Source organism: Fusarium vanettenii, assembly GCF_000151355.1.
Source record: "Fusarium vanettenii 77-13-4 chromosome 8 genomic scaffold NECHAsca_17_chr8_1_0, whole genome shotgun sequence".
Taxonomy (NCBI): domain Eukaryota; kingdom Fungi; phylum Ascomycota; class Sordariomycetes; order Hypocreales; family Nectriaceae; genus Fusarium; species Fusarium vanettenii.
Window position 1 is genome coordinate 764,021 of NW_003315868.1, and position 17,143 is coordinate 781,163.

The 17,143-nt window shown below is 51.5% G+C and overlaps 3 protein-coding genes across 3 annotated transcripts; 1 reads left to right on the forward strand and 2 right to left on the reverse strand.

Annotated features, from left to right (window-relative positions):
• Positions 1-456: 456 nt before the first annotated feature.
• NECHADRAFT_101213 (uncharacterized protein) lies at positions 457-2,669 on the reverse strand (the record flags this gene model as incomplete). Its single annotated transcript, XM_003047104.1, has 2 exons — positions 457-1,030; positions 1,089-2,669. 2 exons carry the CDS (start codon positions 2,667-2,669, stop codon positions 998-1,000), a joined length of 1,614 nt encoding a protein of 537 aa, XP_003047150.1. The 3' UTR covers positions 457-997.
• A 3,702-nt stretch (positions 2,670-6,371) lies between these two features.
• On the reverse strand, positions 6,372-9,928 carry CHR2124 (uncharacterized protein; the record flags this gene model as incomplete). Its single annotated transcript, XM_003047105.1, has 10 exons — positions 6,372-6,749; positions 6,807-7,364; positions 7,437-8,016; positions 8,066-8,170; positions 8,218-8,270; positions 8,321-8,398; positions 8,452-8,522; positions 8,569-8,746; positions 8,813-9,606; positions 9,808-9,928. 10 exons carry the CDS (start codon positions 9,926-9,928, stop codon positions 6,372-6,374), a joined length of 2,916 nt encoding a protein of 971 aa, XP_003047151.1.
• A 4,988-nt stretch (positions 9,929-14,916) lies between these two features.
• Positions 14,917-16,936, forward strand: NECHADRAFT_95335 (uncharacterized protein; the record flags this gene model as incomplete). The annotated part of the gene is made up of 2 exons (XM_003046937.1): positions 14,917-15,441; positions 15,491-16,936. 2 exons carry the CDS (start codon positions 14,917-14,919, stop codon positions 16,934-16,936), a joined length of 1,971 nt encoding a protein of 656 aa, XP_003046983.1.
• Between the last annotated feature and the right edge of the window lie 207 nt (positions 16,937-17,143).

The window sequence follows — 17,143 nt, forward strand, 5'->3', positions numbered from 1 at the left end:
AAAAAGAGAGTTTGCAATGACCAAGTTGTTATTGAGCCTCCATTGCGTGAGCATCGTGTGCTCCGATAATCGGATCTTGTTCCGAATGGCTTGCCTCGGTCTATGAAGGGGGGATCTACGGATTTACAAACTTGCCGTCATCTACCGACGAAACCGGACAATTGCATCTCGAGATGTGCAATGTTTCTGGTAATCATGTGTCCTGCAGTCGATCAGACCAATGGAATTGCTGTATAGCACATTTCCGCTTGTCAAATCATGAGTCCAAGTGGTGTTCTCGACCGTGACTGGTTGAAGCATCAATTGGCTGGCCTCGTCCCGACGCGCCGTGTCATTCCTCGCACCATGCATCACGAAGCGCGGACTGGACGCGTCTCGTGAACCTACACAGTTCCAGTATCTACCACGATATATTGTAAGCAATTAGACTACATCACATATGGCACAAATATTCATCATCACAGAATTCCATTGTGTTGCTTCAACTCATACAAGTATGCCCTCCCTACCAGACATGGATATCAACCCTTCCACGCCAACCATTTCCTTTCCTTTCCTCTCCTCTGTCCCAGTCGTTACCATATGCCTTTTTATAAGGCACCTCCCGAATCCTCTATATCCATGGGACCTCATTGTTTCTCAAGTGCCCCCCTTTCGTTATAAAAAACACAACAGCTTGACCCTTTTTTTCACCCCTTTCAACTCCCCATCCCTAATGCAGCAAGGCTTGCAAAGAGTAACAACTCAAACAAGAAAAGAAAAAGAAAAAACAAGACGCCTTGGCTATGCACATGTCGAGAGAAGGGGGTTCAATATCGGGAGAGGTCGTGAATCTAGAATATGAACAATGAAGAAAAGAAAAAAAAAAGAAACTCTGCTGAAGAGGGGGTATAAAGCAAAAAGACACATCTGCCGCCTTGATTCGTTGTGATATTGTTGTGTGATGCTTCTCATCTCCCAAATTGGAAACGAGTATGTACGTGGAATAGGAAATTGTTTAGGGAGTCTTGGGACGCTTCCAGTAGTATTGCTGTGATATAGTGTAAGCTTCCAAGCCATATTGGAAGATTATGTAGGGGAAAACAAACCTTATGCTGCTTGCGACAAGCGCGGAGACTGGGCTTTCGGAGGCCATCGACAACAGCCGCTCGGCGCTGCTCATCGTCGTCCTGCTCGGGGACGTAGTAGTACTCGCTCTCGAGTTGCTTTCCGGCGGCGTCCTTGCCCTGTCGCTTGATGATACCGATGCAGGGAGTGCTCTCGATCACATCTCGAAGATCAGCCTTGTCCAGACCCTTCTTCTCCTCGGTGGGGAGGTGCTGCATGATGGTCGACAGAGGAGTCGAAGACAGACGCGAGTAGGCGAGCTGGTTGATGACATGGTTGGCCACAATGGGGTTGGACTCATACGACATCTTGGTGGGCTCAGGAGTAGGCGTAGACACGCGAGGAGGCGAAGAAAGAGGAGACTCGGGCTGAGGCTGAGGCTGCTTTCGGGGAGATCGAGGAGGCGCGGGGATCTGGCGAGGAGCAAAGAGGTCGGCGGCAATGGCGCTGTGGAGGGGGTTGGACGCTCGCTTGGCACCCTTGAAGATCTTGGGAGACTTTGTACTTATCGAAGCCAACCGGCAAGAAATGTCGGCGCCAAAGGGTCCGAAGGAGTGCACGATAGGGTCGTTCTCCTCATCTGGGTCCTGGTCTTCAGCATCGCTGTGCTGCTCGACACTTTGCACGCTGCTGAAGCTGGCAGTCACCTCGGTGTTCATGCTGACATTAACATCCATGTGCTCAACTTCAGGCTCATGCTCTCGCTTGGGTTTAGGCAGCTCAGGCTCATCGTCTTCATAAATGTCAATGCCGTGGTCTCGGTGTCCGGGGAGCAGAGCTTGGAGACGGCGAGAGCTAGACAGGGTCACGGGAGTAGGGCTCTCAGGAGAAGCGATACGGCCGGTACGTCGAGGAGGCGAAGACTGAAGAATGGCATTGGGGCGGATCTGGGGAGGAGAATCGTCCCAGGTGGTGTCGGAGAGGTTGTCAACAGCACGTTTGGGCCATTGGATAAGAACACGAGCATCTTGAACATCAACCATGATCTCGGAGCCCTCAGTCTCGCTTGTGAAGCTATCGCCCTTGAACAGCTCCCAGGTACGACTCTGGCAGTGGAGCTTGAGGCCGTTCCAGCCATTGCAAATGATCTCAATCTTGCTGGGCTCGAGGGGGCTCGGGGCAGCGATGAAGCGGGCCTTGACGTGGACTCGGGACACGAGGCGGTTGGCCGAGAGCTGGAAATGCGACGAGTTGGAGGATCGGCCCATGATGAGCGTCTCGCCATTCTCGGACAGTTCGACGGCGGGGACGGCAGAGAGCGGGGCCCGCTCGGTAGCAGCCGAGGAACGCTGGGGCGGGGAACTCGAGAGGATACCGGTGCTCGACGTCGGCACGGGGGTCGGGTACTTGAGGTGAGCGCGAGAAGAAGGACGACCGGACACGGGTCCGAGGTTTTGTCTCTTGACGGGTCGAGGAAGGTTGGGAGACGAAGAGAGCGGCTCGAAGGGCGGAAGAAGAGTCGGGGCCGGACGCTTGGAGCCGGCGAGGGTGATGGGCTTCATGACGGGAAGCGTAGGCTCAGCCGAGGAACCCTTTCGCGGTGAAGAAGCGAGAGAATCCATTTGTAGAGTTGTAACCGACTTTTGTATCGGTTTATTCGTTGTTGTAAGAGAGTATCGACAAGAGTCGAGGGTCGAGGACTGGATCGCGTCCAGATGCGCGAATGGGGGAGGACCAGAAACACGCGTTGAGAGTCGAGACTCAACCTAGATCCTTTTCTGCACCCAAGAAACGCTTCTTCCTTTTCTTTTCCTTGTTTGAGTTTCTTTGTCGTCCTTGTTCTTCTTCTTCCCAGCCAACACGCGAAGACGGAGTGGTAGTAGCGGTAAGGGTGGTTCTTGAGGAACAGACGACGATGACGAACAAAAAAGGTGGTCTCGTACACGGTCGGGTTGTTAAAAGAAGGAGGATGTAGAGGCCAGAAATAGAGGCCAAGTCTAAAAGAAGTGAGAGAAGGTTGGTGGTGGTCGTGTGGTCGGGTGGAAGAGTGAATGACCTTTTTGTGTGAGGGAGAGGGCGTTTTTTGGTGGTGGTGGAGGTATTTAAAGAGGCTGCCCACTTTGGCTCTTTAACCCACGAGGGACGCGGCCGAGAACGCGGGCGTAGCGTGGCCGCGTTGAGAGGTCGTGTTGGCGTTTTTTTTGTGCAAGCCCCGTTGTGCAGCGGTCGCGGTGTCGAGTTGTAGTGGATGATGCCCTGTAGCTTAGTGGACTGGGACCGCTGAAGGGGATAATTATAGCGGCGGGAGATGTGCAAATGCGGGCAAAGGGGTTGCAGCTGGTGCTTTACGCGCCCGCGTTAAGTGGTCCCCGCTATCGATAAGGGATGACGTCCGCTGGAACGCGCTGTAGCGTGGTCCACTTTAGCGAGCAGCCACGATCCGATGTCTAGGATCCCTTGCTTGACAGTTTGGTGACATTGATGAGCAGCATTGATTGACATATTAATTCTTTTTTACAAGTATGATATCCTCAAAATACTTTGCTTCTTCTTTGAATCTCAAAACCCAAAAAAAACTCTGCAGAATTCCATAGAAATCCCTCGTCTTCTTAGCCTGAAAGCAAACCCCTTCAAAGCCAGCCTCCTCTACACGTTCCCCCGCCGATGTGATGTCTCCACCGCAACCGAAATTCCCAACATTCGCGTTTTGCAGGCCCAATCCCTTGTCCAAAAATTATGTCTGGCTGGGCATTCCCGATTTGTTCATTGCTCTCTTCGGAAGACGGACAAAGAGTGGGTTTTCTTTCCTGTTGCAGAGCTGCCTAGTTTCTATGCAGGCCACTTGGCAAGAGTCTCATCGCCGATACATGACAGCCAAGGAATAATGATCAAGGCGCGTCAGCACGTCACGACTACAATAAGCCACCATCGAGTCAATGCAACGCCTCTCAAGTTTTAAAAAAGCCTATTGTAGCGTCTGTTGGCTCATGTCAACAACTATTGTCGTCTTTGAGATCAATTGTCAACCCCTGACCTTGCATTGTGCGAATGCTAGAGATCAAAGAACATCCCTGGAACTTTGCTGCATGTCCATCACCAACCGTCTCAACTTGCAGCCATTCATGTGTCTCTTTGCTGCGTGATACAACCGGGTCTTTTTACGGCTGCCGCGCTTTTCTCGTGTCAGAAACTTCCATTGGAGTAAATTCAACTGCGTTGGACGTCACGACTCTAGCCACGACATCTTGATGCGCGTCGCTTCGTGGATCCTTTGTTACGACGCTCTTGAACAAAGACTCTCCCTTCCTCCCCAACGCCGAGACAGTAACAATACCTCAAGTCGCGAAATGTTTCAATCTAGATTAGCTTTGCATAAAAACCCTACACTATAATTTCCTTTGTCAACTTTAAGTCCAATGTCCATGGTCTGTCAGCTCACATTTTGGCGGCTTCTTCTTGCCCTGGCACTTGTGGCACTGGTCCTTAGACACAGCCACTCGTTTGTGATCCGTTCTTGGCACGCACTTTTCACGCAGGCTCTCATTCTTGCTCTTGCTGTACGCGCAGTATTTCTCATCGGTTTCGAGCCGGACGCACGAGCCGCAAGCCCGGCACATGTAGCCAATGCTGTAGAACGTGCACATGGTGCCGTTCTTTGCAGAGAGGACTGATGAGAAGGGGTTAGAAGATCAATACGTGTTGAAGTTTGTGTTGTAGGTTACTTGGGTGTATGTTAGTAAAGAGTATGGCGTCGACGTCGGCTTGAGCAGGTGCTCTATGTACGTATTTATACTCGCCAGGTAGAGGTGTCAACCTCTCACAGACTCAGGGCCAGCTATTCACAGGATACCCCACGTCCAACATACACACCAGAACCAATTTGTTAGAAATTCTAAGCTATAATATCGACTGCCTCGATCTTCAGTGACTCAACTGGGCAGATGCCATAATGTTAGTCGACACTCTCCCATCATTACATGACTCAGGGACCAGCCTCATCTCAAGTTCTGCTCTGAGTCACTTGACACTTCTTATAATCCCTTCCGGTACCTAGGCAACGAAGAGATGGATCTTAGCATGAATGGCTTTTACACAGCGTCCGTCTATATGTGAGGCAGGGCCATTCACAGCCATTGATAGACCCTCATTAAGCCCTACCTACACTTGTCATCCTTGAGCCACCTCTTAGACATTATTCTCAGTGTCAATGGACCACCAACTATTCCCTTTTTCTTCACAAAAGCAGTAGTGATTGTGGGAGGTTGCTTAGGCAGCCTAGTCCGCTCCAGTTGGACCAACCATTCGCAGTGAAAACACTCGTCGTGGTGAGGTAGTCGATTGTCTCTTTGTATATGGTGGAAAAGAGACACAAAACACTCCAAAAAAGACTTGAGCAACAACTCTCAGGTTATTGGCAGCCAAAACAACGCCGACAACATCTGCAATGTCAACCCCCCACCGTTCCGTCAAGGCGAGTGGCCGAGCTAAAGGGGATAGCGGACATCTCCTATATTAATATCCACATTGGCCAAAAGCTAGAGAACTTGTCGAGAGTACCAAAGTATCTGAGTGTCGACAAAAGACCCCTGGGAGGAGCCACTACTGTCATACTGACACTGATCAATAGGGCAACCATTAACCAAGATACAGCAAGGTCGGGGACATCGATCAACCAGGACGGCTTGACTCAGGGCCTGGCTACATCGTAAAAACTAGTCTCTGAGCCCTGCCAAGCTCAGACGAAATGAAATATGAACCTTAACTCCCATGAATCTATCCCTGACTAACTTGCCGAACCCACAGGAGAAACCCCAAGCTCATGCTACGGAGGCAAGGGCGCCAGCTGTCGCAGCAAACTCCTCAAGTTACTCAAAGAGCCTGTGCTCGTATTTCCCCTGTCTCAAGGGATGTCGAGCTGGTCAGCTGGCTTGGTTGGTACAGTTACGATGCCCATGGGAGTATTCACTGGTGGTTGTGGCTCGCGTTTCACTAAAGATGCCTACGAAGATGTTGGAAGAAGTAGAAAAGAACATGGCCAAAATTTCCAGAATATGGTCTCACCTTGCTAGAATTTCTTATCACTGAAGACTTGTTTCACTCAAATTTCGTCAAAATAACGCAAAAGAATTTGATTGTCACCGTAGTATCTGTAGTATCCCAGCCATGGAAAGATCCCCCTTTCCGTAGATCACGGTGTATCTGAGACCAGAGCATCCCTCGCTCATGTAACCTTCACCGGCTGAATGAAACCAAAGAGAGAAAATAGCAATCAACTTTTACCCCGTTTTACGCCCCATCACGGCGTCGCTTCGAGAAGAAACAGCTCAGGCCTTCTTCTCCTCCTCCGCCTTGTCTTTCAATCCCTGTGCCATTGCATCCATTTCTTGGATCAAATCCTCTTCAGTCTCGTCCGAGAAGAGCCAGCGGAGGGACTGGCCTTCCGAGAAGTCGATGAAGTGGCCATCATCCTGGAGTGCGCGGTTGATGATGGTTTCCTTGGCGTTCTGCAGCTTGTAGAGGCGCTCGTCGATGCTACCTCTGGCCAGGATTCGCACAAGATGCGTCTCCTTCTTCTGTCCGATTCGGTGAACTCGCTTGAAGGCTTGCTGCTCGACCGTCTTGTTGTACCAAAGGTCGACAATGATGACACGGTTGGCCACAGGCAAGTCGAGGGCCTGCCCACCGCATTTCATTGATGCAAGCTATTACCTGGTCAGATAATGGAAGAGTTTGGGAGGTGTAGAAGGAAAAGAACCTACAAAGATCGTTTGTTCAGGGTTGTTGCGGAACTCGCGCAGTGCCTTGTCTTTCTGCTTAGCATTGGCCGTTCTGTTGTAGTACAGAAAGTTGAGCCCCATCTTCTCAAGGATGCACCCCAGTGCTTTCGCAGTTCTGGTGAACTCGACAAAGACTAGACAGATAGTTAGAGACCAATGGTAGAGTGTCCAGCCGAATGACTTGCCAATTATCTTGTCCTTGGGCGCTTCCTTCACCCATGTCAGAATCACCTCCATCGTAGCCTTGACCTTGGAGCCCAAAGGCAGGTTGACGGGGCCATAGTCGATGTCATCGCGCTCAGAAGTGGCGAGGAAGAAGGAGGCGCGTCCGTCGCGATCGCCGCCCCATTTGGTTCCAATGCTGTCCTTCCCAGGCTCTTGCCAGACCTTGAGTGCCTTGGCTCTGTCCACGTCTGCCTGGATACACGCAGGTGTCTTCAAGGTCTCTCCAACAGCCAGGCTGGCGGAGCAGTCGGGAATAGGGCATTTGAATCCGAACTTCACTGACCCTCTCGCCTTGGAAACGCCAACAGTGATGCACTTTTCGCAAAAGATATGCTCACACTTTCGTTTGTTAGCACACGAAGCCACGAGAATGGGGTTGACACGCACATATGCTCCTCGGGTTGGTTCCACAGGGGGCGTTGCCTTCTTGCAAAGGCCACAAGTCACCTCTTTGACTTCCTGCTCATTGGCAGCAAGGGCGCGTAGCTGAGCCATCTCTTCAGCACCACCGAACCAGTCCTTGTACAGAGTTTTGATCTGGTGGGCTCCTGCGGAAAACATCTCTCGGCCGGCTTTGTCCTGTGCTAGTTGTTCAGCGTGGGCCTCCGCCTTGTCAGCATCATTCTGAATCGCTTCAGCCTCTTCTTTGAGTCGCTCCATGGCCATCTGGATGATCTCTTCGCGGTCTAACTCTCGAAGAAACTTCTCGAGGTTGAGGGGGTGGGACACCGCTTGACGAAGTCTCACGAATCGTTTCCATCGGATCGCGGTGGCAGACTGGGGCTTGCGAGTATCGTTCTGTGCATCAGCCTCATCATCTTCATCCTCGTCAGCAGTTCCATGTGCTTGGTCGGTATTCTCGGGTTCGTCTTCATCTTCTTGTTCCTCGTCATTGTTCTCCGCGGCAGGTTGTTCCTTGTTCTTCTTTTCTTTCTTTTCGTCCTTTTCGTACTGATTGTCCAGTGCCCTTTGGATTTGTCAGTGTTGCACCTTTGGCTCAATATGAAGAAACCAACCGCATCATGGCCATTTCCCAATCCTCAAGGGGGACCCAGAGATCGTGGCTGTGGCTCTCCGGAAGACTAACGATCCTACGTCCCAGGAAAGTTTCATCCTGCTTGCTAGAGAGAATCAGCGGACGTTTCCTCACTCTAACCCCGAGACTTACCGTCTGTACATGACCAAGCTAACAAGAGCTTCGAAGTTCCCATTTGAATGTCCCTGACCACTAACTCAGTAATTGTTGCATTGTTCCACAGAGCTGAGCTTACCCCGTCCATGTACTCGGACTTGAACTTTTTCAGATTCACAGCGAAACTGCACCCAAGGAATCTCAGGTAGGGATAGAACTCTGATCATGTAAGTATGAGCCATGGATCTCGCGAGAAAACTTGCCTTCTACCGTGTTTGAAATGGGTGTTCCGCTGACTATCCATCGAAACTTGGCACTCAGTTGCCAGCAAGCGAGAGTGGCTATTCCATGTCAGCTCAAGCAACAGAACCTGTCCAAGTCACTCACTGCTAGATGTTCGATTCTTGATTGAATGGGCTTCATCCAGGACGACTCGATACCAGTTGATCTTGAAAAGCTGCCCAAGATTTTCTTGCAGAGCTCTCTCGAAGCCCACCGGATCGCCGGCCCACTGTCCTCTCAGTGCCTGAATGACATTCTTGTTGGGAAACTGCGCTACCAGCTCCTTGTAGGTGGTGATCCTGTATCATGTTAGCTCTCTTGGCAGGTTGGGGGCATTGTGGACTTGCACTATGTGGCGTCGACCCCATTGTGCCGCTCTCCAGGGGATCTTCTTGGAGTAGATTGTTGTCTTGGCAAAGAACTTTTCGTCGCAGTGCCTCTCGGTTTGGTCAGCCCACTGCTGTGCATCTTGAGGGCCACCCACGACGACAAGCGTCGCCCTGCTGAACTCATCACGATCCTCCTTCTCCGGGGGGTGGCCAACAATGCAAGCAAGAGTTGTGATTGTCTTGCCCAACCCCATGTCATCAGCCAGCAAACCCCCGGCGGGGTGCAGCTCTTGAGCTTCTCTCTTGACCATCCAAGCTGAGGCGACAATCTGCTGGTTCATGAGGCCAGTGTTCATGCCTTTAAGCTTCCACCTCCCATCAAGAGCTTCGACCTTTCTGTAGCCGAAAGAGGATTTGGCTTGTTCAACGTCTTTCGCCTGTGACCTGGTGCGTCTGGTGTCGTACCCTTCGGGGATGCCTTTCATGATTTGCTTCATCTGGTCGGCGTGGGTGCGAGCCTGAATGGCACCCATAGTTGGCACATCCCCATCCTTGATGCTTTTGTCCACACTGCTAAGGCTGTGCAACATGCTCGCTCTGGCAGCTGAGTGTTTGGCGGTCTGTTTCTGAGGGGATCCAGCTGCTGTCTTTTGGGCTTTGTTCGAACCCTCAGCCTCGTCTTCACACTTTCGCTTCTTTTCTTCCTGTTCGGCCTCTCTTTCGGCTTCTTCTTCGAGCTCTCTCTGCCAGTACTCTCGTGCAGTCTTCACCGGTCTTCTTCGCGGCTTCTTCTGTGTCGCCTCTTCCTTCTTGACTGCCAAGCCTTGGCTGGGCTTACTCTGAGCCTCCCGAAGCTGCTTCTCCAGCAGTACCAACATCTGGGGCTCATTGCCTGTCAATCCTTCTGTCTTCTGCTTGAAAAACAACTTGTTTCGCAGATTCTCGAGTTCTTGGAAGTTTGTCGAGGCCTGAGGTGGCGAAGTGGTACTGGGTTTGGCACGTCGGTGCTTGCCACGTCTACCAGCCTTTTCGGAGCCATCAGAGTCGGAGTCGCTTTGAGAGTGAAAGTCCGAGTCATCTTCATTGTCATCTTCGACCTCGGGGTCGTCGTCGTCGTTTGCTGTAGAGTCAAGCATCTCTACATCGCCAAGTTCATCCGCTGATGTGCTGTGACTCCCTTCGCCCATGTCTGAGAAGTGTTTGTCGACACTGCCTTCGTTCTTGACAGAAGTCAGAGTGCTTCTCATCTCGGGCTTCTCTTGTCTCAGGTGGTATCGAAGCTTGAGCAAGGGCTCTTCGGAAGTGTCGATGAGGGTTCCAGACAGGTCGCGGTCACAAGTGGCAGGTTGGGCTTCAGCAGATTCAGAGGACCCCTGGTGCAGAGAAACCCGAGGCTCGGTCACAGCCGTAGCGATGGGAGACTTCTCTTTCTCGAAAGGTTGAGGAATCGGAGGGACACTGGCATCGGCGCCAAGTCCTGGGATGGGAAACCCATCCCCTGATGAGGGATTGATTTCCATGAGGATGAATGAACCTGAAGCCAATTGTCAGTAACCAACTTGTCTAATGTTGATACGAATGATCAATAGCGATGTCAAAGGGGAGAAAATGTGTTGAAGCACTTACCTGTTCAACCAAGAGAAGGTTGCATGGGGGTGTGGTTGGGGTTCAAGTAGAAGGCGTGAAGCGATGAGTTGTTTGGTTGCGTTGTCTTGGAGGAGATTCAATGTGATTGGACAGGCGGCGTAAGTTTGCTGATACTGGCGAGTCTCAACTGTGGTAAGAGACTGTGGAAGTAGGCGACGGGAGTGACAGAGAGATGGGATGGGAGGAGATGACAAGATGAACTAGACTTGATCCTCGTCCGATGTTGAGTAGTTGAGATGAAATACTTGGCCGTGCTCCTGCCGGGTGAAAGAAGCAAGGTCGGAGTTGCGAATGAGGGAAGTGGGTAAGTTGAAGAGAAGTGAGGTCGGAGTGATGCGCGATGCTCGAAGGAGAGCGATGAAGATCGAGTTGAGGGGAGGTGAAGAAGAAGAGTTTAGTCAGGACAAAGATGAAGATGAGAAGAGAAAGAGTCTCCCTTGAGAGAGAGGTTGACTGGAAGGAGGGAAGGTTGTAAGGTGGAGGGATGAAAAGGATGAGTTCAAGTTGCGTGGAAGGATGAGCAGGAGGGGTGTTAAATAGATGAAGGTGAAGAGGAAGAGGCGGATTGAAGTGAATCACTGTAGTCAAAAGTTAAGCCGGATGATCAGAAGAGGTGGTCAAGCAGAGGGAGGTGGAGCGGCTTGGTGGAAGGAGATGGGGAGGCAGAGAGAAAAGGAGGAGAAGAGCCTTAGGGCTAGGTGAAGAATTCATTGCAGCAGCTTAGAAATGATACACAGAGAGCCTCGGGAGTGAAGCGGCGGGAGCGTGCAGACCATCCGAGTTCTCTGCCCCAAGGCGAAAAGATGGAGGTGGAATGCCCTCTCTTTACTTGGTCTACAATCCAGCCGTCTTCATCCAGACCAAACGAGTCAACTCTCAGAACACGCAATGACAAACGCGCACACGCCAACGCTTGAGGATTAATTCAACCATTTTCATAATCCTACATCATTTGGAGCACTTGTTGACCATGTCTATCTTTCAGTTGAAGTTGTGAGGTATAGCGACGAGCCGAGTCTAGTGGCCCGGACACTTGAAGAGAACACAACCAGACGGGAGAGAGGTACACGGAAATGGATATAAAACTTTTGTGAGATAGACACAGAGCCTATCTTTTTTTTTTCTACTCCAATCATCCAATGGAAGGGTGGGTTAACCATCGGCGACCTACTGCGAAGCTGTCATGGCCCGTCTATCCTGTATCCGACGTGAAGCAAGACTGTTTCACAAGTTACTTGTCTATCTGCCATCAATTCACCTCTCACTCCAATGACCAATCAGCTAAAACTAAGACTTCCGCAGTTATCGCGTCCATCCCGCACCTTTCTTCACATCCCCGGTTATGCACATCCAGTCACATTCCCCAATGGCTACAGAGCAACATCCGGCAAGCCCAGCAAATCATCACCAAGCCCAGTCACATAGCCGATCATCACAAACCAATGAAAACAAAAGACGCACATTCACATGGAAGAAAAGAAAAAAATCATGCCAGTACCTGAACCCAAAAAACAAGACTCGCGCGAGAATGTCATCCAACGTCTGAAACAACGTGTCAGAAAAAACGGCCAGTCCCGAACCCTACTTTACGAGTCAAACTAGACTCTCTAGCAGTAGAAACGACATGTTCTAGCGTGTTGGTCCGCCAAGCGGAATCTTCTCCCGGCTGAGGAAGCTTTCCAACGTTTCAGCGTTGGGTGTTTATTGACTCGTGCTGGCCTCACTATGCATGTTGGGTCCAACGGCCGACTCGGAGGGAGCGAGTCGTGCATTTTTTGTTGATCGCTGGGGGGAAACTTGCATGGGAAGAGTAAACAAGGGCCCTGGAAAAAAGGCCACGAGGTGAATGGATCCCTTGAGGGGGATGCTCGCCAGGGCATTTTCCTCAGTTTGATGCAAGATCAGCGCTTTGGATCATCAGGGTCGTCAATGCGTCAGCCTGAAAGCATGACATTCTACGTTGCAGATCTCTCTTTTCCCTCTTCAAGGCTGTAGAAAGTTAAATAGAGTGGTCGTGACGCATCTAATAAAACAGCGTAGTATGGCAATCAACCCCAAGGATTGGTAAGGATCACCCATGTTTCTCGTTATTTCCACATCCCGACGGTGAGGCTCTACATGTTGCTTTTTCCCTTCGCACGTGCCCCGATACGCACGCACACACACATCCATGATGCGAATCTGTGCGTCAAAAAGAGCCAGAGACAAGAAAAAGCAAAGAGAGGAGCGCCCGCCCGGCATGAACTGGAGACTGAAATGTCCGAGCTGTCAGTGTGTTGGTGGAGTGGGCTTTTGGAAGGATTCCAGGTGCGCGGGAGGGGGGCTTGAGTTCCAGTTCCGATTCGCGAGATGCAGTCAACGTCAAAGGCGGCAAACTCGTCTTTTTTTTACTCTTGTCGGGTGCTTCCCGCCGCTCTAGAAGGCTCTAGAGGTTCGTGATGGGTGTCGCTTTGCAGGAGATGCTCTCCTGACATGGCGTGACGGAAGCGACATTAGAGCTCTCAGCGGTCAAGAGTACAGAGTGTCAAGCCCTGTCAAAGTCAAAGAATGCCTTGCAGATGTCAAAAAGACGGACTTTCTTTTTTTTTCTTACTGCGAAATCCCCAATCCTACTTTGCAATCAACCCCAACTGAAACCAACATGACAGGGCTTGCCAGGTTCCCGGAATTTGTCTCACGGCCGCCATTGACGGGGGTTTCATCCTTGGGTGGGAGGGGAGAGGGGACGGCTTGACAAATCACCCATCCATTGACCCAAGACAGAAAAAAGGATGACGGCGTGGCCCCATGCACGACAGACCCAAACACCATGTGCCGACCAACACAACAACAACAAGCACAAGCACAAGCACAAGCCGCGGGCCGACGCGTATGGGATGTCTACCATGTCTCATCTTGAGCTTCGGTCCCGGGCTGTTTATGCGGCGGCGTACACAAACAAACAGTGCACGTACACTCTATGTTCGCCGACGATGATGTGACGCTTCTTTCGTCATGTGCACCGCCCAACAAGGCATCTCTTGATTGCCGCAAGGATAAAAGAGCAATCGTCTGTGGCTGGGTTTACGCGGACAAGGCATGGACCACCCAGTGATCTCTCTGCAAACCCGCAGCAGCAAGCAGTGCGCGAGTCTGTGGGCAGAAGCCCAGTCTGTGGGCGAGAAGTCTGTGGGCAAAGGGGAGGGGGGCCAAAAGACGCCATCACGATACTGGTCCTCTTAGCAATTTCCGGCTCACTTCGGGATCAATCAAACCCGGTGACCCGGACTCTGTCTCTCCATTTTCTTCAGCACAAAATTAAACAGCCGGGGTAAAATGTTTCAGATGAATGACTCTCAGCCCCACAAGATTTGGAAAAAGAGGAGAGAGAGAGAGAGAGAGGTTTCTTCAGCTCCGTGAGCCCATCGAAACCCAGACCCTTGTCGACCTGTGCACTAGTTTCCTTGGTCCGCTTGAGAGAGAAGGGTCAAAGTGTTTGCAGGAAGCGTCAAAATACGGCAGCTCAGCAGCACCAGAGAGAAATAAGAACATAACTCTACAGATCGAAGGAAAATCATACCCAGAGAATCATTCCATCACGGCTTCTCCGTTAGACGCTGAAAACTTTGAAGAGAGAGAAAAAAAAAAAAAACGTCTGTTGGCTTGACTCGAAGGAATGTACACTTACGCACCTTGTCCATGTTCCCGGATCGCAGATTTTCTTACTGCGGTGGTTCAGCCCGCGCACCGGATCGACGCCTTCAGCCACGAACAAGCTCTAGACTTATCAGGGGGTGGTGTCTCTTTCCTTCTTCTTTCGAACACGACGCCATCTCGATAGTCTCGCATTAGGAACAAGGTCCGAGTCCCCCTTTAGCCCAGGCCAAGTTTGAACAGACTGACTACCCGCTTGTTGCAACCACTCACGGACCCCTGTACCCGGGCCCTGTCCGGATCCCCGTCCGAGCATGGCAAGGGTTCAAGGTCCCATGGACCCGGTGGAGGATGGATTTACACGGCCGCAAAGTCCTCCAGTGACAGTCTTGTCTGGCCCGCCCCCGCAAGCACTTGGGTTGTGTTGTAGCGTCGCCCATGGCGTCGACGCCCGGTGTCTCCACCCGTCTACATACCGAGCAAGCCTTGAGTCAGTCGATTGCGCAGCTGCTACAGAGTAAAGAGAGGTATTAAGCCATCGTGGTCTGCCCCAGCTGGCCCTCCTAGGGGAAAAAGAAGCCCGGGCCTTGGATGTTTGTTTCTTCTTTTTCTTCTTTCGCCGTCAATCGTCCAAGGTTACCTATCTATTCCCTATTTCTTGCTTCAAAACTTGACCATGCCCCTGTAAAACGCTTCAACCACTGTCGCTCCCAGAACAACAACAACTTAAAGTCATTCTCTCGAGGTCTCACTCTGGCGATCTAATTAACTACTTCTCCCGGTCTCATCGGCCGCAGCCTGCGCTGCTGCATCGCAATCGCATTCCTCCCACCACTGAGACAAAATGCCCACCACCGTCAACGCCCTCCGAGCCTTTGACGCTCCCCCCGTCCCTCCATTCGCCGAATTCGAGCGTCGCCGCTCCACGGCCTCTTCCATGTCCAACAGCAACAGCAGCGGCTTACAATCCCCGCCTCCTCCCAAGACGAGATCAGGAGCCAGACCGCGCAGCGCAAAGTTCTCAGCCTACCGTCTGCGCAGCAACTCGGGTCTCTCGCTGCACACAAACGAGGATATTCTGCGCCAGTACACAGACTACTACCCTGATGGATCCCCGCGCACCGCCGGTCTGTATGGTAGCGGGCAGCAGTGGTCCGGCGAGAGGCTGAGGAGCATCGATTCGATAGCTTCGAGCCAGCGGTCCAGTATTGTGTTTACGGATTCCGATGGGTCTGCCGATTTGCCGATTCCTGACCTTGTCGGGAGGGACATGTTTGACCAGGTCATGAGTGATCCGGCTGCTAGTAGTCAGCTGTGGAAGTTTGCCGCGAGTCGGGGAGTTGGACAGAATGTCGACTACCTCATGAAGGTGAGGCAGTCGACTTACTCACGTATCACATTTATACTGACTCTTTTAGATTCGTGATTATATTCATTCACTGGAGCAGGTCGTCATCCAGCTCTCAACGATATCAACCTCTTACACGTCCATCACAGCTACATCGCCCATCAACCTCCCGTCCCCGATATCTCGGGCCCTCAACACAAACATCAAGCACTTGACAACCTCTCTCATCCCGAGTCTGGAAAACATGTTTCTCGAGTCCAAGGCCTACGTCGAGCAGCGCATCGTGAGGGAGATCTTTCCCGACTTTGTCAAGCAGCAGCTCTCCCAGTGCACCAGCCTCGCTTTGTCTCTGGACGTGGAAGGCGACTCTCCACCGAATCCGTACCCCGGTCTGAAGGGTTCGTTCTGTCTAAGTGATCCCTCGCGATCGGGGAATCCTATTACTTTTGCGTCGGATGAGTTTGAGGATCTTACTGGGTACTCACGTAATGAGGTGCTCGCGCACAACTGTCGCCTCCTACAGGGTCCGCAGACGGATCGCGAGACCATCTCGAGGATGCGCTCAGCAATCTGGCGCAATGACGAATGCACTGAACTTATTCTCAACTTTAAAAAAGACGGCACGCCATTCTGGGACCTGCTCTTCCTCTGCCCACTCCTCGACACAGCAGGAAAGCTCAAGTTCTACCTAGGCGCCCAAATCGACGTATCTTCATCCATTGAAGGCGCAGATGATCTTATCAAGATGCTCGGCTACGGCGCCGCAGAGGAGGACAAGGTATCAACCGACAGAAACAGCTCCCGATGGGGTGGCAGCGACGGATCTCAATGCGACCCAGAGCCCGAGGACACCATCGGCATGAAGCCAATCCAACTCAAGGCCCCCAAGAAGGGTGGTTTCTTCAAGTCGTTCAAGAAAGTACCTCCTCCGCCTCTATCACCGCCCTCCAGCCCCCGCAGGAGCTCCGACAGACCACGATCATCCGCCGGCCCGATATTCGAAAAGACATACAGCACACGGACAGTACTCAAGCGATTATCAACACAGCCCGACATGCTCATGACGACCTACTCCCGCTACATGATCCTCGAACACGTCCCCTCGTACCCAGCATCACTCGGCGCAATGCCCCTCGACCAGGAGATGAAGTATCCTCCTAAACTGAGCATATCCTTCTTCTCCCCCGCCATGGTCGAAGCCCTAGACCTCAACATGTCTTCCGAAGCCGTAGTAGGCAAAGACGTATTCGACGTACTATCCGAGCAATTGACACTCCCGTCAGTTACAAAAGCCTTCAAGTCAACAGTGCGAGACCTCGTCGTGCGCGACGGAAAATCAGTATCTCTCGACCTCGCCCTAGCAAACCACATCCCGCGAAGAGCAAACATGACACGCGTCATGAGTGGTGAAAGCGGCAGCGAGAAGAAATCAAGCAAGATGATGAGTCACTGGACACCTCTCAAGGATGGCGAGGGCAAAGTCAAGTTTGTCGTCATGGTTGTTTCGCCAATCTAGACACATGTTAGAAAAACAAAGGAGTAAACGACAAAGGAGTTTTTATTATGGGAAGGCTATCCATCTTTTTTCTTGTATAATGCATTGCTGGGTGTATGGAATATTGTATTTAATCTAACGACGGAGAGAATGATACCACGACTGTAAATTCACACAATCCATCATTTGGACTGACAAGTCTACCTGCACCACCAGACGTGAAGATAT